Here is a 22,130-nt window from a genome sequence, read left to right as displayed (position 1 = left end):
CGAGGAAGAAGACTGAGGAATACAGGGTGCTTTTTCAGCATCTATTGAGAGTATCATATAGTTCTTGTTCTTTCTTTTATTAATGTATTGTATCACATTGATTGATTTGCAGATATTGAACCAACCTGGAATAAATCCCACTTGGTCATGGTGAATAAAACTTTTAATGTATTTTGAGGAGAATTTTCGCATCTGTGTTCATCAAGGATATTGATCTGTAATTCTCTTTTCTGATGGGGACTTTTTCTGGTTTTGCGATCAAGGTAATGCTGGCCTCATAAAATGAGTTTGGAAATTTTCCTTCCATTTCTACTTTTTGGAACAGTTTCAGGAGAATAGGTATTAATTCTTCTTTAAATGTTTGGTAGAACTCCTCTGGGAAGCCGTCTGGCCCTGGGCTCCTCTTTGTTGGGCGATATCTGATGACTGCTTCAGTCTCCTTACTGGTTATGGGTCTGTTTTGTTTTTCTATTTCTTCCTGGTTCAGTTTTGGTAGTTTACATGTCTCTAGGAATACATCCATTTCTTCCAGATTGTCAAATTTGCTGGCGTATAGTTGCTCTTACTATGTTTTTATAATTATTTATATTTCTTTGGTGTTGGTTGTGATTTCTCCTCTATCATTCATGATTTTATTTATTTGGGTCCTTTCTCTTTTTGATAAGTCTGGCCAGGGGTTTATCAATCTTATTAATTCTTTCAAAGAACCAGCTTCTAGTTTCGTTGATTTGTTCTATTGTTCTATTGGTTTCTATTTCATTGATTTCTGCTCTTATCTTTATTATTTCTCTTCTCCTGCTGGGTTTAGGCTTTCTTTGCTGTTCTTTCTCCAGCTCCTTTAGGTATAGGTTTAGGTTGTGTACTTGAGACCTTTTTTGTTTCTTGAGAAAGGCTTGTATGACTATATACTTTCCTCTCAGAACTGCCTTTGCTGTGTCCCACAGATTTTGAACAGTTGTGTTTTCATTTTCATTTGATCCCATGAATTTTTTCTGTTCTTCTTTAATTTCCTGGTTGACCCATTTTTTCTTTAGTAGGATGATCCCAATCTTTGATACCGTTGAGACCTGATTTGTGACGCGGATGTGATCTGTTCTGGAGAATGTTCCATGTGCACTAGAGAAGATTGTGTTTTCTGTTGCTTTGGGATGGAATGATGTGAATATATCTGTGATGTCCATCTGGTCCAGTGTGTCATTTAAGGCCTTTATTTCCTTGTTGATCTTTTGCTTGGATGATCTGTCCATTTCAGTGAGGGGGGTGTTAAAGTCCCCTACTATTATTGTATTATTGTCGATGTGTTTCTTTCATTTTGTTATTAATTGGTTTATATAGTTGGCTACTCCTATGTTAGGGACATAGATATTTAAAATCATTAGATCTTCTTGTTGGACAGACCCTTTGAGTATGATATAGTGTCTTTTTTTATCTCTTATTATAGTCTTTGGCTTAAAATCTAATTGATCTGATATAAGGATTGCCACCCCAGCTTTATTTTGATGTCCATTAGCATGGTAAATTGTTTTCCACCCTTTCACTTTAAATCTGGAGGTGTCTTTGCCTCTAAAATGAGTTTCTTGTAGACAGCATAATGATGGATTTTGTGTTTTTATCCATTCTGATAGCCTGTGTCTTTTGATTGGGGCATTTAACCCATTTACACTCAGGGTAACTATTGAAAGATATGAATTTAGTGCCATCATATTGTCTGTAAGGCGAGTGTTACTGTATTTGTCTCTGTTCCTTTCTGGCCTACTACTTTTATGCTCTCTCTTTGCTTAGAGGACCCCTTTCAGTATTTCCTATAGGGCTGGTTTGGTGTTTGCAAATTTTTAATTTTTGTTTGTCCTGGAAGCTTTTTATCTCTCCTTCACCTTCTATTTTCAGTGATAACCTGGCTGGATATAGTATTCTTGGCTGCATATTTTTCTCATTTAGTGCTCTGAATATATCATGCCAGTTCTTTCTGGCCTGCCAAGTCTCTGTGGATAGGTCTGCTGCCAATCTGATATTTCTACCTTGTATGTTACCAACTTCTTGTCCCGAGCTTCTTTCAGGATTTTCTCTTTGTCACTTAGACTAGTAAGTTTTATTATTAGATGACAGGGTATGGACCTATTTTTATTGATTTGGAGAGAGGTTTTCTGTGCCTCCTGGATTTTGATGCTTGTTCCCTTAGCCATATTAGGGGAGTTCTCTATTATAATTTGCTCTTATATACCTTTTGCCCCTCTCTCTCTTTCTTCTTCTTCTGGAATCCCAATTATTCTAATTTTGTTTCGTCTTTTGGTATCACTTACCTCTCAAATTCTCCCCTCGTGGTCCAGTAGTTGTTTGTCTCTTTTTTGCGTAGCTTTTTTATTCCCTGGCGTTTGGTCTTCTGTATCACTCATTCTCTCTTCTGCCACATTTATCCTAGTAGTAAGAACTTCCATTCTTGATTGTACCTCATTAATTCCTTTTTTGATTTTAGCTTGGTTAGATTTTAGTTCTTTTATTTCTCCAGAAAGCAATTTTATTTCTCCAGACAGAGTTTCTCTAATAACCTCCATGTCTTTTTCGAGCCCAGTTAGCACCTTGAGAATCATCATTCTGAACTCTAGATCTGACATATTACCAATGTCTGTATTGATTAGGTCCTTAGCTGTCAGTACTGCCTCATTGTTGTTTTTTTTTTGTGGTGAGTTTTTCTGCCTTGTCATTTTATCCAGTTAAGAATATATGAAGGAGAGAGTAAAATATTAAAAGGGTGGCAAAGACCCCAGAACAATCAATGCTAACCGAATCAGAAGAGACCCCAAACTGGGGGGAGAAAAAAGGGGGTACAAAATTTTTTAAAAACCATATATATATCATATATATAATATATATGTAATAATTTATATAATATAATATAATAATATATAATTATATGTATATGACTGGTGAGTAGAACAGAGCCACCTACTTGATTTTGGGTATATTTTGGTCTCTTAGAAGACACTACCTCCCAAATTTTTAAAGAAAGAAAAACTTATATATATATAAAAATATAAGGGTAAACACACTGAAGGGGTGGAATATGACTGTAAAGATGAAAATTTTTTAAAAAATTCTAAAAAAAGAATTAATAAGATAAGTTGTTTGGGAAAAGAAAGAAGAAAAACAAAAGTGGGAGAGAATGTGCTCAGGTTGGAGACTAGAACAAAGCTGTGTGCTAGATTTAGGGTGTATTTTGATCTATTAGGAGAAACTGTCTCCCAAAATTTTTAAGGAAAAAAACTCTATATGTTTATAAAAAAATAAGGTTAAATACAATGAAGGATAAAATATGACTATAATCATGAAGGTTTAAAAAGACTTTTTTTTTTTTTTAAAAATATTGTTAAGATAAACTAGTTACAAAAATGTTAGAAGAGGAAAGAGGAAAAGTTTAAAAAATTAGAATAAGAAAAAAATAAAATTAAAAAAATTTAATTTAACTTTTTAAGACTAAAGGATCATGGGGAGAAAGCCATGAATTCCATGCTTTGCTTTGCCCTCTTCTGGAATTCCACTGTTCATCTTGATCAGTGAATTTGGTCTTGGCTAGATGTTCTTGCTGATATTCTAGGGGAGGGGCCTGTTGTCGTGATTCTCAGATGTCTTTGCCTGAGGCAGAATTGCGCTGCCCTTGCCAGGGGCTGGAGAAGTAATCTGCTGGAGTTAGCTCTCAGGACTTTTTGTTCCCGGAACTCTTTCCGTAGAGCTCTGGAAGATGGGAATACAAATGGAAGCCTCCCAATCTCCAGCCTGGAGGAGCCAAGAGCTCGGGGCCTCCCTCCCCAGTATGTCCTTGGAGAAAAGTGTTCATCACTCTCGTCTGCGCTCCGAGCTACCCGGCCTGTGACCAAGTGTTTATGTCTCTGGCACACAGCCCCGTTTGGAGTCTCCAAACCCAGCTGATCTGCCACTCTGCTCTTCCAAGGGGGTCTCCCTGGATCTGCCACTTGTGGGGTCTCTGCTCAAAGAGCAGTGGACCGACTGTGCATTGGATCACAGTTTAAGGTAACCCCAAGCTGAGAGCTCACTCCTTGGCTCTGTCTATGTAGCAGGTTTCCTGCTCTGATATCTGTGAGCTCTGCTACACTCAGACACCCCCAATCCTTCTCTGACCCTGCAGGACCTGAGACCACACTGTCTCCGTGAGGACTCCACCTCCGCTTTGCCTCTGGAGCAATATCCCTCAGTGGAGCTGACTTCTAAAAGTTGGGATTTTGTGCTCCATTGCTTTACTGCTTGCCGGGAGCTGGCCTCTCCCCCTGTGGTCCTTCTTCCCGTTGCTTCAGATTCACTTCTCTCTACATCTTACCTTTCAGAAAGTGGCTGATTTTCTGTTACTAGAATTGCTGCTCTTCCTCTCTTTGATCTCTTGTTGAGTTTGTAGGTGTTCAGAATGGTTTGGTAACTATCTAGCTGAATTCCTGCGACCTGGTGTCATTTCAGTCCTGTACTCCTCTGCCATCATGCCCAGGAAGCTGCTCTTGTGTCTCTTAATTTCTTCAGGAAGCTACCCCATTTTGGCCCTTGAGATCCATGTTCCAGTGAATAGAATACCCAGAATTGATATTGTTTGGTAACAAGAGCTTGCATACCACTCACTCTCAGTGTTCCTCATTTTTGTAAGAGTTTAGATAGATACGAGTTGGTGAAGGAAGTACTTGGAATCCTCAGTAACTTAGCATTTTCAAATGTGAAGGTTTTCATGATTGTTATTTAATCTTTCACTTGTATATTTGTCTTTGCAAGGTTGCCAGCACTAGGTCTGTGTTGTATGTCTTTGGACATACAACATGATCTTTACAGTCTATATTACAGTGCAGTTAGAAGTAGAATAAATATTTGTAGAATGGTAGTTTTAGGTCATGCAGGTGTTTAAAGGATATGACTTGATGTTCTGAACCTTGGATCCTGTGTTTTGTATTGGATACCTGTGGAACATAGTACTTCCTTATAATCCATTTTATTTCTATAAGGTTGGTAGTAATTTCTCATCTTTCATTTCTGATTTTAGTAATTTCAGTTCAAAGAACCAACTTCTGGTTTATTTCTTTTTTTATTTACACTAATCTTTCTTATTTTCTTCCTTCAGCTTCTTTGGGTTGCGTTTACTTTTTTTTTCCTAGTTTCTTATGGTGAAAGAGTAGATGATTGCTTTGCAATCTTTTTTCTTATTCAAAATAGGTATTTACAGCTATAATTTCCCTCTAAACACTGTTTTCACTGCATCCTGTAAGTTTTATCAGATTATGTTTTCATTTATCTCAATGTTTTTAATTTCCCAGTGATTTCTTTTTTGACCTATTAGTTATTTAGGACTATGTTATTTAATTGCCATGAATTTGTAAACTTACTAAATTTCTTTTAAAATTTATTTTTTATGCTCAGTTAGCCTTATAGTACATAATTAGTTTTTGATGTAGTGTTCAATGATTTATTAGTTCAGTGTAATACCCAGTGCTTATCTCAGTCGTGCCTTCCTCAACACCCATCCTAAATTTCCTTTTATTATTGATTTCTAATTTCATCCCATCATAGTTGGAGAAGATACTAAGTATGACTTAAGTCCTTTCAAATTCACTGAGTCTTGTCTACAGCCTAATATGTAGAATATCCTGGAGAGTGTTCTGCTGCTGTTGGGTGGAATGTTCTTTAGAGGTCTTTTGGGCTTAGTTGGTTTATAACATTGTTCAAGTCTTCTATTTCTATCTTCTATATAACTATAATATCTGTTATCCAAAGTTTGAAAGTCAAGTCTTCAAATATTATTGATGAATTGTGTATGTCTCTCTTTAGAGAAGTCAGTTTTTGCTTCATGTGATTTGGGTCTCATGGTTAGGTGAATGTCTACTTATAATTTTGTCTTCTTGATGGATAAATGTTTATCATTAAAATATACTTTCTTTGTCCTATTAACAATTTTAGTCTTAAGGTGAATTTTGTCTATTAATTTAGCCACTCCAGCTCTCTTTTGGTTCCTGTGTACTTGACCTCCACTTCCTTCTTTCCTTTCTTCCTTCCTTTCTTCCTTTTCATCCCTTTTGTGTGTCTGAATCTAAAGTGTGTCTCTTGTAGAAAGCATTTGGTTAGATCATTTTTTTATCCTTTCTGCCAATTCCTGCCTTTGATTGTTGTACTTAATCCTTTTACATTTAATTTATTTACCGATAATGTAGAATGTATATTAGTCATTTTGTTATTTTCTATATGTCTTATGTCTTTTCTCTTTCCCTATTACTGCCTTCTTTTTGGTTAAATAGGTATTTTTTTTACTGTGTCATTTTAATTCCCTTGTCATTTTTACTTTTTTTTAAATTTTATTTTAAGATTTTAGTTTTAAGTAACTGAACTCACAACCCCAAGGTCAAGAGTTGTCTTCTCTACTTACTGAGCCAGGCAGGTATCACTACTTTGTGTGTGTGTGTTTGTGTTATTTTTTTAGTCCTCGTAAGAAGGATCAGAGGGATCATTTAAGATAGTATGGTTTTTTTTTTTAAGATTTTATTATATTTATTTGACAGAGAGAAATCACAAGTAGGCAGAGAGGCAGGCAGAGAGAGAGACAGAGGAGGAAGCAGGCTCCCTGCTGAGCAGAGAGCCTGATGTGGGACTCGATCCCAGGACCCTGAGATCATGACCTGAGCCGAAGGCAGCGGCTCAACCACTGACCCACCCAGGCACCCCAAGATAGTATGTTTTAAGTGCCTGTTAAGCCCATCATCTGGGAATCCTCAGTGAGTTTCTATTCATTGCTTTTTTTCTTATGTTATGGCCATACTTTCTTGCTTCTTTGCATATTTTTATAAATTGTTGTTGAAAATTGGACATTTTAAATAATATAATGTGACAACTCTGGAAATCAGTTTGTTATTGCTGTTTTTGATTTTTGTTTGTTTGTTTAGTGATATTTCTTGATTAATTCTGTAAAATCTATGTTCTTTGTCCTGTGCAGCCACTGAAGTCTCAGGTTGGTTAGCTTAATGGTCAGCTAATGATTGGACAGAATATTCCTTGAATGCCAGAATCAACAGGTCTCCCAGTCTTTGCTGATGGGCTGTGTGTGTGTGTGTGTGTGTGTGTGTTGGGAGCATGCTTCTAACACTGAGGCAGGCAATCAACAGCCCTGTCTTAGCTTTCACTGACTTCTGGTGCGAAGCCTCTGAGTCAGCCTGAGGTGAGAGCTTACAGCTTTCTCAGGTCTTACCCTGAACATGTGCAGTACTCTACACATGCCTTCTGGATTCCCATGAATACGTTGGAGCCTTTCAAAGCCCTTAGGTACTCCTTACTTCCTTTTTCATTTTTAAGTTTTTTGGTTAGCCTGTTGTTTGTCCCACATTTTATTTACCACTTGAGACAGCTACAAAATTAACCCGTTGTAATTGTTTTAGACAAAGGCTTTTCACTGTATGAACTCAGAGGTTTATCACTGGATAAACTCAGTCATAGACAACCTTGCAAGTGGATTCTTCTAAGCAACCACCAGCCAGGTCAGATAATGACAGTTCTTTGGAAATGAGACTTCAGAAGAGCTCTAATCCCACTCTTTAACCTCTGGTGGCTGCCAGGTCACCAATCACCACTATTGCCTGCTGTTGGTTCAAGGCCACTGCAGAGTTGGAGAAAATGGAATAGGAATGGTGCTAGTTAAAATCACACAAACTTGGTAATCTTACCAAGATATCAGCATTTTTTAGGGGGAGAGGTGGAATAAACATTGTCTGGATTATTTCAAGTTTTTGGTTGATTTCCAGGGCTATCAGTGATCAATTCCAGGGTTACCAAAAAAGTTAATTCTAATACTCTTTGCCAGTCTTCTTGTTGCTTTTATGGAGTAGGGAATTTTCAGAGGTTCTTAGACCACCATTTTTGCTGATCCCCACCCGTGGAATATAGGAAAAGTATGGAACTTAAAATTAAGGTCCCATTTTTTCAACTTAGTATCTCTTTGTTTTGGAATGACCAGCTGACCAAGGAATAGAAACTTCTATTTCTTTGTATTAAAAATGGGCATATTAATGTCTACCTCTCAGACTTACTCTATGATTGAGATAATACATTTAATGCATATTGGATAAAAATCAATATGTAAATCATTATCAGATGGGAGGACACATAAGGAGTGTAAAAGGCAAAAATGAGAAAAAAATTGTACCATTCAGGTTTTGTTGATGGAAGCAGAGCCACTTTGAGTAGTTCGGGGATGTCATCAAGGGGCATATTAAAGGAATTAGATCTTATGCAGACACGGGGAGAGCTGGAGAACTGAAGCTCTGGAAGAGGGAGGAGAAGTTATCAGGGAAAGAAATCATTTCCCAGACCACACGAAGCACTGACATAGTGGCTAAGTCAGAACTCACTAGGGAATCAGAGAAGCTGAGGCCTTCCAGCCGTTGAAAGGGAAGCATGGAAGAGGAACTTGTGGAGAGATTTGTGGAAAGCTGTTGTCTATACGGAGCTGCCAGTCCTGTGGGTCCCCAGTAAAATGTCTGATAGTGGTCCTGGGACTGCTTTTGGTTGGCAGGGTCCACAATCAGAAGCATAGGCTGGATACATAGAGCAAAGGACAAGCTGGAATCCACAGGGCATCTTTTGCATCTTGTGTGACAACATAATTAACCACCACCACCTTCCAAGAGTAAAGGCTGTTGCTTTACTTCTGCCTTTCAGATCCCCAGCAAATTCCCCACTGACCAACTGTAATGCAAAGTCTAAAGGGGAAGGGATTTGGGGAATCATAGTTTCCAGCTGAAGCAAGTTGACATAGCTGTACATATGATTTACTAGGCCTACCATGGGATCTACTGACTCCCATAAACCCACTGACTCATCATGGTGATGTTCTGGGTCCCAGAGGAATAGCATTAACTAAGAACTTACCAATCCTGATAAGACAGGTGTTTCTTCTCCCTCAGGAAAGAATTACCTGGCAAATGTTAAAGTTTATGTCTTTGGGGATGACAAGAGAAGAATTAGTTTATATGATAGTTACATTATAGTGGGGTCCTTCTTCGTCAGTATTGGCCCCTCCCACCCTCCTTCCTCCCTTCCTTCTTTAATTTTTTAAAGAGGCTCTGACTCTGAAATCCCTCAAGGAGTTCTCTCCCAATTGGGTGAGAAACAGTGGTTTAGAATGGTGACTTGGGTCAGATGTCTGGTGTCCAAACCTAGATTGTTTTTTTTTATTAATGTTATATAGATCAAGTTTGGACTTAGTTGGCTGTACATATAATTTGGTCCTAAGGCTTCTTGATCAGTCAGGCACCACCTAAGGTCCATTCTTGTTGCACTATTTTCATTATTACTCTGGCTGTGACTGTTGCAAGCAACTACACTCATCTTGCTTCCAGGGGTTAAGTGCTATCAGCTGTCTGTTACCTTGAATTCTGACAATCCTCACTGAGCTTAGGAAGCTCATTTCAACTGAGGAATCTTCAAGTTTTTCCCCCCAGCTTATACAGGGCATCTATATAGCACTTTTCAAAAATGCTTATACTCCATATACAATGTATTTCTCAAAGCCCAGATGAAAGGAGTATCCCCTGGGCCCTCTTGGAGGACATTGGGATGGGTGAACAGGTTGTAAATAATAAACTGACAACAGCCTTTGTTGGATTCTTTCCTCCACATCACACCAAGGAATTTCTGGCATCTCAGCTTAGTTTTGGCCACATTTGAGTCCAGGTTTTAGTCTGGCAGTCAAGCAAATAATTTAGAACCATCTTCAGCTGCTTGAATTAGTCCTGTGAATCAGAAATTTCTGATGAGTACCTTAATTGCTTATAATCATGATCCACAATTTATCTATGGTCTATCCCCCTTAGAATCTCCTTTTCCCCATGGTCTATCCCCCTTAGAATCTCCTTTTCCCCATGATCCAAGATTTTCCCCTATAGAAAATAATAAAATCTTGTGGTTCTCTTCGTGTAAAAGTCTACTTACATGTATGGAGGCGGTAAGGGATGGAACGGGGAGGTATGAAGGGAATTGGCATTCTCTTGCAGGGTACCTCCCTGAGGTGCAGTAAGTCATTCTGTTGTCTTTAAGCAAAGTAGCACGAGTCTTAACAGATAGGGGAGGACTGCTTCACTGGTATTGGAAACTCAGTAGGGCTTGGAGATTTCTATTATCTGACTCATCCCCAATGTCCTTAGTTAAATTCTTAGGTCTTTGTCTTTCATGGTCGCTGGCCTCTTCTGACCAAGATGAAGGGAGTAGTACTAGAGTAACCCTCCTGTTTTAAACAATCATTGCAGTTACTATTGCTGCAAACCAAACCACTTCAAAACTTAGTGGCTGAAAACAACAGGAATCACTTCTCTTTCATTGTTTCTGTGGAACAGAAATTTAGGAAGGGCTTGACTGGGCCAATTGTGACATGAAAAAGGTGAGGTGATACAATGTTAACTCTAAATGAACTTTGACAAATTGAAGACGTGCATGATTAGCACCAGAGCAATCACCGAAAAATAACCAAATGCCTTTTATAGCTAAGGCAGTAGAGGGAGAAAAATGAATGGCTAAAACAACTGATTAACCCAACCAAATGCCTTAACTTGCACACAGATCTAGTGAAACTGACTTTGTCCTGTATTGTCAGTCAGCAGTCATGCAGGAGCAATGTCTACATCAGAGTTTTGACTGTCCTAAGTTGGCAGGTACAAGGGAAAAGAAGTTCCTTTAGGAATCATAGACATTCCTTGGTTTTCTGACCTTGAGGATTTAAAATACTGAACATTGTTTCCTTTGTAGAGCTGTTCAGTGAACTTAGAAGCGGCCAGCTCACCTCACAATCTGGTAGCCTCAGGGTCCTATCACATAATTCACAGAAGCCTTACATTAGGTTGGTGCTTTATTCTGAGTTCCCCAGGTGATAATTTAAGAAATTCTTTTGTCGCTGGAATCATGGACTACCAGTGTTTCACCCCCTAATGATCGCTGGCTCCTCATATCTTCAAATCCAACTAGATCAGATAGCTAGTCACAAATATTTGTTTTCTGCAGGGATAGCCTTCAGAATTTCTGGGAGGGTGTGGATATCAGGTTTCAATGCCATATCACCAGGAGAAATGCCTTCAACTACACTGTAAGATCATTTCAGCAAAAATCCTGCCGTGGCTGCAGTCTGGTACATGTAATTCGGTTGGATACTGTAGACGTATATGTAGATATACATGTGTTGGACACTTAGATGACCTTACAGAGTTATGGTTAAATACAGTAATAACTATTGTGTCATCTGTTATAGAGGAACTACAGGAATGTTATTTGAAAATGTCATGTGTATTTTGGCTATTTGGGATTTAGAACTCTTTTTCCTTGGAAACTGTTAAATAAAATCTGGTTCCCTTTTCAGACTAGGCCTAAAAAGCCTACATAACCCGTAACCCCTGCAGAAGTGCAGAGGAGCTAGCATCTCAAAGATCCTTTGAGAAGCACAACCACCTTTTTAAAAAATTTATTTAAATTTTAGTTAACGTACAGTGCAATATGCAACCATCTTTTAAAAAGACTTTGCAAAAATTGGACCTCTTAAGAATTCTAGCGGTGTGCAGCCTAAAGCGAATCAACTATATTGACTTTAAGATTGCCAGCTATGTAAATCACGAATCCTAAAGTATCATGTTAACTACAATAGAATGGCTTCCTGGCTGTCTTGGCATCTTTGGTGACTCCACTGCTGTTTATGGGAAGGTGTTTGTGTGTGAGGATGGAAAGCAGAGCTGCTAGCATGCTGTTGAAACTGATCAGAAACAAGGGGTAAAGGGCCGGGGGGGAGTAGTAGGGGTAACAAGTCCAGAATTAGTTCAGCTGATGAGGTGGACCTCTGCGAGTCATACCCAAGCCTGTGCCATATACTGAGGATGGTCTTTAATTCCTAAAGTGAGTGGACTGTCTGGAGGCCTCATGATGGCAATTTTTATCTTTGAGAAAAAGCAGGGACTATGAAGTTGTGCCCACCTTCTTCTTTTATAAATGTTTCAGCAATCCAGCCTCCCTGAGCATGCCATTTTAAGAAAGGAAAAACAAAACAAACAATAAATAAATAATATAAAAAAGGAAAAACCTATTTTTCATTGCTGTTGGGTAGAGGTGAACTCAAGAGGCTACTCTCACCTCTCCTTGGTGCCTTTCTTTCCTGGAGGATTCTGGAGAATTCCAGATGCCAGTAAAGCAGCATTCGCCTCTTCTTGTTCCTCTCTTTCACCTGTACCATAGTTGTTTTCTCTTATTCTGCCTCTGTCTCAGATGCAGGAAATAAGTGGGTCATCTCAAACTTTGAAAAGAAACATTTGGATCCTATGGGATAAAGATGTATATGTGCTTTAAAAAATAAATAGCCATTTGTCACTCTAAGCAGTTCAGTTATTTCTTCACTATTTCTAGGCAGAAGAAATCCTTAGGCAAGAGCTGGAGAAGAAAGAAACGCCGAGTTTATACTGCTTGCTCGGAGATGTCCTTCGAGACCAGTCTTGCTACGACCGGGCCTGGGAGCTGTCCCGCCACCGCAGCGCTCGGGCCCAGCGCTCCAAAGGCCTCCTTCATCTGCGGAACAAAGAGTTCAGAGAATGTGTGGAGTGCTTTGAGCGTTCGGTGAAGATCAACCCCATGCAGGTGAGACCGTTAGGAAAGCCCCATCTGCTCTGGGCACTTAGGTTTTTCTTTGCTTTGGTTTCTAACTGAACGAGTACCTGTTTCCTGCCCTCCTACCTAGTGAGCTTCGCTTTGCAGGCTGAGAAGGGAGCCTCTGCCGATCACTGTTTCTTGCTCATCAGCGAGAACATTGGTCTTCTTTTAGATGCTTTCTGTTGTGTTTCTGTTATTGACTTATCTGTTTTATTTTGTTATTTCTTTCCTTTCACTGTCCTTAATACACATGCAGCTATGGTAGTTAGGTTCTGTTTCCAGCAGATATGTTAGGATGAAATGGATGGGAGTCTGAATTACAGTCCCTGTAGGACTGGGCAGGGGACTGTGGAAATCAATAATGGAAGCAAAACTCCTAGAAACAAGGTAACATCTAGAATGGATTATTGATCTTTTAAGATAAAGTCTATATATATATACACATTTTTAAATGTTTAAAAAAATTTTTTGAGGTTTGAAAAAAATAGTACAAAAAGAATCTGGATCTTTAAAATAAGTGACAAGACAGATCCACAGGAGAGGGGATTTTGAGGGGGAAGAAATTAACCTTACTTCATGCTTAATGATATTCAGTTGGTAAAATGATTTTATTGTCAGAAATGATCGTTTTTTTAAACCATGCTTTCTTTATAACTGTTTTCCAATTTCACCAATCAAATGCACACATTACTGTCAACCGTGGGTCCGGATAGACATGCACACTGACTTGGTAGAATTCTGGTGAAAATACTACTTCGTAATCAGTTCCTCCTATTTACTGAGGAGCTTACTATGACTCGGATACCTTGTTGAGCATTTTTTCAGTATTTGAACTTAAGACAGTCTGACCGCAGAGCCTGTGTGCTTTTTTTTTTTTTTTTTTGGAAATTGTTGTAGAAAGAATAACATAAAATTTATCATCTTCACCATGGCTCAGTGTACCGTCCCACAGCATGAAGTGCATTCCCATCGTTGTGCAAATTCTCCAGCATAATGCTGATGTTGTAGCGTGTGTCAGAATTTCCACTGTCATGGATATACCACCTTTAGTTTATCTGCTTTCGGTGGACCACTGGGTTGCTTCTGCCTCTTGGCTCTTATGAATAGGTGCTGCTATGAACAAGTGTGGGCAGAGATGATCATTTTTGAACTGGGTAGATTTGGGGGCATATCTTTTATATTGAAAAAAATTAGAAGTACATTTTTGAGCTACTTGCTTGCTTTCTTCACTCTGGGTAATGAATACAGTGAGAACCTCCCAAATCAGCCGGTTGTTAAGAAGTCTGGGGAAGAGATTATCAGCAAAATTAGATGATCAGCAGAAATTAACAGATGCGTTCAGCAGTTAGGATGTTTCAAGTATACTGAGATTTGGCTTTCATGGACCTCTTGGTCTAACTTGGCGCTTGTCAGGTGGGGCGGATTTGGCCCTGCAGGGGCATTTGGCATTTTCTGACGGGGAGGTGAAGGAGTCTACTACTGCCATCTAGTGGTTGGAGTCCAGGGCTGCTGCTACACATCCCATAATGCACAGGAGAGCCCCCCAACATAAGGAATTATCTGGCCTCAAATGCTCAAATGTCGGTAGTGCCAAGATTGACAAACCCTGTTCTTATTTGATTATCACTAGGCTTTTTTCATTTTGGGGGGGAGGGTAGAAAACAGAACTCAATATTGTGTTGTCAAAATTTTATTTTTACTTTTAGGAAAATTGTAGCCTATCCTTGTTTATCTTAGCACCCCTGCCTAAAATTTGCCCAACCACGGCTGCCCTAAGGAGTGAGAAAATAAACTCCCTCCCTTAGCCTCTGTAATCTAAGTCAAGTCAATGCCATGTTCCTCACAAACATGGATTACTCTCTCAAGCACACAGTCTCTTCCCAACAGACGCATTCACGGTTTCCTTGTTTTTCTCCTGCCTCACAGGGTCCTCCTTCTCAGTCTTGATAGGTTATTATGTTTAGTGCTTGGACTTTATCTCTGTCTACAGTCACTCCCTGGATTTCATCTGCTCCCATAGTTGGATACCGTCTGTACACTGATAACTCCCCAACGTGGGTTTCAGCCCCATTTTCTCTCCTGAACTCTAGATCCCTTTGTCTAATTGCTCCCTCAGTCTCCCCATGTGTCCCTCCAACTTAACATCTGGTGTCTGAGATGCTGTTCTACCCCTCCTCAAGACTTTTGTTCCCAAGGTCATCCCCATCCTAAATTACCCTGACTGGTCTTTCTGCCTTTGTCCTATTCCCATCTGCCTATTCTCAATGACCATCGAAGTGGATCCTTTCAAATGTAAGTCAGATTTGTCATTCCTCTGCTCCATTCCCCAGTGATATCAGCCCAACTCCCTGAAAGGCTGGCAGGCTTCTTCCAGCTGAACTCCTCTTATGCACCACCCACCACCCTTTACCTCACATTAGCCTCTTTGTTCTTCCCTGAATATTCTAGGTGAGTTCCTGCGTCAGGGTTTTAGCACTTGCTCTCCCTTGTCCAGAACTTTCTTCCAGATATCTGCATACCTCACTCTATTGTCTCATTCAAGTTGTTGCTCAAATGTTACTTGTTCATAGGGGCCTTCCACGGTCATTCTATGTAAAATCACAGCCCACTTTCCACCCTGCCTTATACTCCTTCTTTTCCTGATTTTTCTCTAGAGCACTTAGCACTTTCTAACATTTTAACAGCTTACTTTGAAAAAAAACAAAACTCTATTTCTCCTTCCTGAGAATGTAAATCCTATGAAGGCAGAAGTTTTTAATTTGTATGGCTCGTTTATATTTTCCTGGTGCCTGTAACAGTGCCTAGCACGTATAGGATTCAGTAATTATTTGTTGAGTGAGCAAATGCATAATATCTTTAACCAGTTCGTCAATCAAACGTAGAAACTAATTGTCTGCTGTGCACATAGTTGCGAGTCAGAGGATGAAACAGTAGCAGCAGATCACCAGAGAGGCTCATTTATACCCTCTAGTACAGTCTAGTGAAGCAAACATGAGCAAAACTAGCCAAGAGTACAAGGCATCAAAGAAATAGCAAGTGAGTTACTTGTAAAGCCCTAGTTACATAGAGATCAAAGAGGTAGTAGAGATAGGATGGTAGATAGTGAAGATAGGATGTTGCATTTGGCTTTGGAGGGCAGTACTTGAATAGGTCAAGAGAAGGGCAGTGGTTGAGGGCATCCAGGTAGGTAGACAGTATGAGCAAAACCCTGGAAATAGGAAGGTAAGGGGTGTGTGTGTGTGTGTGTGTGTGTGTGTGTTGGGGGGAACAGAGGAGTTAGTGAATAGGCTAGTTTTGGAGAGTAAAAGGGAATATGGAGTTCCAGTGGGAAATCTGGATTGGAGCCAGATTATAAAAGGTCTTAAATGTGAGGCTAAGTTCTTTGGCTTTTTATTTGGCAGATTGGGAGCCACTGAAGGGCTGATATGTGTTTGGCTTTATTTTGAATGAAGGAATGTGGTTTGCATGGAGGTAATTTAGGCTTATTGTCCTGGCAACACTGAGGCCGTGTAAGATAACTGGATGTGGACAGGTTTGGGAGGCCAGCCCTACCCTAGCACGACGGTTATCAGTGTGGCAGGGGCAAGAGGAAAACAGGATGGGTATGAGGGAATCTGCGAGGGAGGACTTGACAGGGCTTGATGGTCTCATTATATAATTTTGAATTAATTACTTAGCAAGACAAAGAAATGACAGTTGCTCAAAGCAGCGTCACAACACAAACAGATGTTATGCGAGGATATTTTGTAGTTTGCCATATGGATCCAATTGAGGCAGGCTGAGAGCCATGCCGAAGTATGCAGGCGTGTGAGGCTCCAGTTGTACAGAACTACTACAGGATGCAAACTTGGACTCCATAGACTTTAGAACCTGGGATCCAAGTTTGAACTATCTCTGGAGAAGGAACGCTCCTATATGCTGTTGTCTCCATTAAGTCGTGGGACAGAAGGAAAATAGAACGGCATTGAAGAGAAGAAGGAATTTAAAGAAATATATTCTCTTCTTTCAGCCATTTCCAAACAGGTTTAATGACAAACTTGAGGCGAAATGACAGTGATGCTTGAATGGCTTTTGTGCATTGCGGTGATTTTCTGAAACCACATTGGTATAAAAATAGGAGTGTTTGGTTTTCTATCAGGGAGGGTCTGCAAAACCAAATGCTCTATCTTCGGTACATTTGTTAGAGAACCAGAAGACGTGTGTACCATTTCCAGTTGTGCTTTGAGATTGCCGACCGTTGTTCACTCATACCTACGTGTTTCATTTTCCCAAGCAACTTCTGGAACGACTGAGATTCATCCTCAGATTTGAGTGTGTGGGCTGTTGGAAGCCAAAGAAAGTGGGAAGAAGTGATAACCAACCCCCCCAAGCATGATCTGCAGTCGCAGGACCAGGATTAAAACAGAAATCTTTGTGTCTCCTTATTATTCCCATTGTCCCCTACTCTTTTTTCTTTTTTTAAAGATTTTATTTATTTATTTGACACAGAGAGAGAGAGAGAGATCACAAGTAGGAAGAGGCAGGCAGAGAGAGAGGGGGAAGCAAGCTCCCCGCTGAGCAGAGAGCCCAATGCGGGGCTCAATCCCAGGACCTCAAGATCATGACCTGAGCTAAAGACAGAGGCTTAACCCACTGAGCCACCTAGGCGCCCCCCCCCCAATATCCCCTACTCTTAAGTAAGAAGTGAAAGCAAGGAAATTGCTCAGATATCAAACCAGTATGTGTAGCTCTGAAAAAGGAAAATACAGCTTATTATTTTTTCTCAGTACCAACACTGTATTCCTTTTCTCTTGTCAGCCCCTCCCCAGTACATGTACCCTCTACCCCCCATTTATTTTCCTGAACTCTCCTCCTCACTGAGCTGGTCACCCACCTCTGTAAGGTCATATGATATTGCTGTAGTGATTACATCCAGAGACACATGTAGGCGGAACAGCTAGAGTGGAGAGGAGGCGGGGGGTCACCAAGGACTGATGGGGTCAGGGAAGGCCCAGCTGGCCATGGGGCAGGAGTTAGCTCAAGTGTGCCCCAAATGGTGGAAGGTAGGTTGATGTTCAGAAGGGGAACTGACTTCCCAGGGAGGAGAGCATGAAGAAAGCCATGGGTTTGAGTGTTCGTTAAACATAAATGGCCACTTTATGCTTGTTATCCTAGTAACCGATCTTGTTTAGCGTTTGTCTCAAGATTTTTCATTTCTAAATGAAGTAATAATTGTTGCACAAAAAGCCGCTGGAGTGAATTTTCACAGACATCTACTTTGTACTTCCATCTTCTGCCATAATCTCATCTAGTATTAATTATATTTGAGGCCTTGCTAAGATCTGAACAATGACTAGTAACAGCCTGTCTGTTTCTTTCCTACCCTTTCCTGACATGGCTTGCTGACATTACCCTTTTAAGGACTGTGTGCGGGGTGCTTGCTGGTACAACCTACTTTGCTTGCTCACAGGTGCTGAGAACCGACACCTTCTTCGGGTTTGGGTGGTGGTAGGAGAAATACTGGAGCCAATGTCTTCGTAAGCCCCCTGGTATACATCAGACATATGTGCCAAGCCGCGGCCCCCATGAAGCATGACGTTGCCTGGCTACCAGTTGGCAGGATTAGTGGGAAGTGTGGGGAATCAGAGGCTAGACGTATGGGGAGCAGAGCAGAGCAGGCCTGCCATAAATAAAGTGCATGGGGAACAGTCTGAATTCTCTTGCTGCCATGGTTTGATCACTTATCATATGGCCTCAATATACCATTATTTTTGTATTATGTGGCTTGGTAACTTTTTATATAGTTTATAATAAACCCTTTGGCAGCATTCGCCTTCAAAAACCAAACAAACCAAAGAAGTGTGTTTTTGGAGGACAGTAGGAACTCAGTTCTCATTTGCCAAGAGAGCTAATGAGCCTGCACAAAATGTAGTTGTCATGTACCCTCCACCTCAGGGCCTATGGTGGCATCACTGACAATGTGAAAACCATAAGACCTAAGTCTATTGAAGAAACATTAACATTTACGTCTAAAGTTAGTACTTTTTTTTTTTTTTTAAGAAATCATGTCCAAAGTTGATGAGTTAATATGTGGCTATAGGAGATGCATTTTCATGTCATTCTGTGAGGCTTGACTTTTTATCCAGAGCAGATGAAAATGAGCACAAATGTATGTCTATGAAAAGTTGAGATCTTAGGTGTTAATGTGCTAGCTCGTTTCGTAGAACTAGTTCAGTACCAGTTGAATTCATTAGCTTAGTATCAGTGACAGCAGATGCTTCAAAAAGAAAAGTCATTAATTCCGTTCACATAATGCTTTAATTTCTTCCATCCAGTTAGTGGATTCAAAGTAAAATTCTTGGAAATTCATTCTCTTAAAGGTGAAACATCTGACATTATTCTGAATGCTGTTGTAAATTCAGTTCACAAGTTAATGTAACAGATTAAAGTACTACTTTTTTAGTGGCGATAATAAGGTTATAAATTTTGGTGAAGCAAAGCAACATGGTAAAAAGAATGTTCTTTCTGAATTAAGAAAACCTGTGGAACATGAATATACTTGGATTTGGCTGTAGTGGTAGACATGATGTGGTCCAAACAGGCTTCTACTAATGGATATAAAAACTGGCTGTTGTCATTTACAAATATTTTCATGTACACAGTTTGGAAATTATAAGATTCTTGTGACACATCTGATGTTGAATTAAAATTTCTATAGTGTGGCAGTATATACTTTTCTGTTTCTTCGCATCAAGTGGACTTTAAAAATGTTTGAGTTTTTGAAGAATTATTTTACAGGTGTCCTACAATGATATGAACTTTTAAGAAAAAGAGTTTTTTGCATTTTGGCTATATTGTTTTCATAATCAATTGGAAATCTTTATGTAGTCAATTAATGAAGTTCCAAAAACTTCAGCTTTTTTAAAAACAGTTTTAAGCAAATTGTAATTTATTTATTTATTTTTTACAAATTGCAAATATTAAAGGCAACACTTTCAAACAGGAAGACATTGAAATTTTCCATAAAAAAGAATAGTGGGAGCTCAGGGTTTAATTTCGAAATGTAAAGTTACAATTTTGCATATCTTTCTGTATCAGTCTGCTAGGGCTGCCATAACAAAATACTACAGATTAGGTGGTTTGAAATGACAAATTTATTTTCTCACAGTTCTGGAAGATAACAGTCCAAGATCAGGGTGCCTTCAGGGTTGACTTCTAGTGAGGTCTCTCTTCCTGGCTTTTGGATAACAAGGCTTTTTCCTCTGTGTGCTTATAGTTCTCTTCTTATGAGGACACCAAAAGTCATAACCAGATTAGTGCCCCACTTCTATGACGTCATTTAATTGTAATTATTTCCTTAAAGGTCCTATTTCCAAGCATAGTCACACTGGGGGTTGAGTATCAACATTTTGAATTTTGGGGGTTTAATTCAGTTTATAACATCCACTTAGGAGGAATCTTTTCTTTGTAACCTTTCATTAAGCAAATTTCAACTATATAAAGTATAAAATAGCAGAGAGACTACTATAGTGAGCCCCCTTCCCATATGCATAAACCGGCTTCAACAATTATTTACTTATGGCTGATTTTATTTCATCAATATTTCCCTAAATCTACCCCATATTATTTTGAAACAAATCAGCATATCAAAGCATTTAATTTTTTAAAAAATATTTTATTTATTTATTTAGCAGAGACACAGTGAGAGGGGCAACAGAAGGAGGGAGAGTGGGAGAGGGAGAAGCAGGCTTGCCGCTTAGCAGGGAGCCCCATGCGGGGCTCGATTCGAGGACCCTGGGATCATGACATGAGCCAAAGGCAGCCGCTTAAGGACTGAGCCACCCAGGTGCCCCTCAAAGCATATACTTTTTAAATGTTTGAGTATGTATCTCTGAAGAAATAACTTTAGAAAATAACCATAATGAGGTTCCTGGGTGGCTCAATTGGTTAAGCATCTGCCTTCAGCTGAGGTCATGATCTCGGGGTCCTGGGACTAAACCCCACCAGGCTCCCTGATCAGTGGGGAGCCTGCTTCTCCCTCTTACACTGCTGTTTCCCTCTGCTCATGCACTCTCTCTCAAATAAATAAATAATCTTTTTTTTTAAAAAAAAGTAATCATAATACCATTGTATTTAAAATATCAATAATAATTTGTAGGAAACGTTTTTGTTTTTTTTAGAAGAAGGAGTGGAGAGGGGTAGAGGGGAGGGAGAGAGAGAGAATCTCAAGCAGACTCCATGCCCAGCACTGAGTCGGATGCCGGACTTAATCCCACAATCCTGAGATCCTGACCTGAGCCAAAAATCAGAAGAGTTGGACGCAGCCAACTGAGCCACCCAGGTGCCCCTGCAGGAAACTTTTATTGAGGTTTTGATTTTAATTCAATAAATTTATATTCTATATTAGAATTAGGCCTATAACTTAGCAGTCTCTAGATCTGGTGAAACTTAACAAAGAATCACAAATAGAGACAACTTATTTGATGAATTTTGTCTTATTAAAAATATTTGTTCAGGGTGCCTAGGTGGCTCAGTTGGGTTAGGTATCTGACTGTTGATATTAGTTCAAGATCTTAGGTCTTTTTTTTAAGATTTTATTTATTTGACAGACAGAGATCACAAGTAGGCAGAGAGGCAGGCAGAGAGAGAGGAGGAAGCAGGCTCCCCGCTGAGCAGAGAGCCCAATGTGGGGCTCGATCCCAAGACCCTAGGATCATGACCTGAGCTGAAGGCAGAGGCTTTAACCCACTGAGTCACCCAGGTGCCCCAAGATCTTAGGTCTTGATCTCAGGGTCCTACTTTAAAAAAAAAAAAAAATTGAACAAAGCCCTTTAAACAGAGGCCAAAAGATAATTCCTAAGAAAAATACTTAAAAGTTTCAGTATTAATAAGATCAGTATTATGAATAGCCTCTTAGCAGCAGGTTCTCTGAGTTTACTAGTTATTTCAGTGCATTAAAATTTTTTCCAGCTTTATTGAAATATAATAGGCATATTACACGATGTAAATTGAAGGTATACAATGTGACTGATACTTAATATATTGCAAAATGCTTATCACTGTAGCATTAGTTAAATACCTCTCTCACCTTACATAATTACCTGTGTGTATGTATGTCTGTGTGTGTTGATAATATTTAAAATCTATTCTCTTGGAAACTTTCAAGCATACGATACAGTATTGCTAACTATAATCACCATGCTAAAATGTTAGAACTCCGGAATTTACTCAACTTCTAACTGAAAGCCTGTGCCCTTCGACCAGCATCTCCCCGTCTCCCCTACCCTCTCAGCCCCTGGCAACCATCAGTTTCTTCAGCTAGAGAGTTCAGCTGTTTTAGATTCCACATACAAGTGAGAACATAGAGTCATTTGTCCTTCTCTGTCTGACTTACTTCATGTAGCATAATGTCCTCAGAGTGCATCCACGTTGGCACAAAAGGCAGGATTTCCTTCTTCTTTATGGCTGGATAACATTCTGCGTGTGTGTGTGTGCGCGTGCAGGTG

The 22,130-nt window shown here is 39.6% G+C and overlaps 1 protein-coding gene across 1 annotated transcript in view; it reads left to right on the top strand.

The window, feature by feature from the left end:
* The window catches only part of TTC27 (tetratricopeptide repeat domain 27), a 172,042-nt gene that overhangs the window by 103,203 nt on the left and 46,709 nt on the right, over positions 1-22,130 (top strand). Inside the window, exon 13 of the mRNA XM_082745658.1 lies at positions 12,406-12,633. Coding sequence (XP_082601784.1) covers positions 12,406-12,633 — 228 coding nt within the window. The remainder of the gene's footprint in view (positions 1-12,405; positions 12,634-22,130) is intronic.

The sequence above is a fragment of the Mustela nivalis genome, assembly GCF_964662115.1.
Source record: "Mustela nivalis genome assembly, chromosome: 8".
Classification (NCBI taxonomy): Eukaryota; Metazoa; Chordata; class Mammalia; order Carnivora; family Mustelidae; genus Mustela; species Mustela nivalis.
Note: the sequence above shows the minus strand (reverse complement) of the source record. Positions and strands in the feature narration are given on the sequence as shown.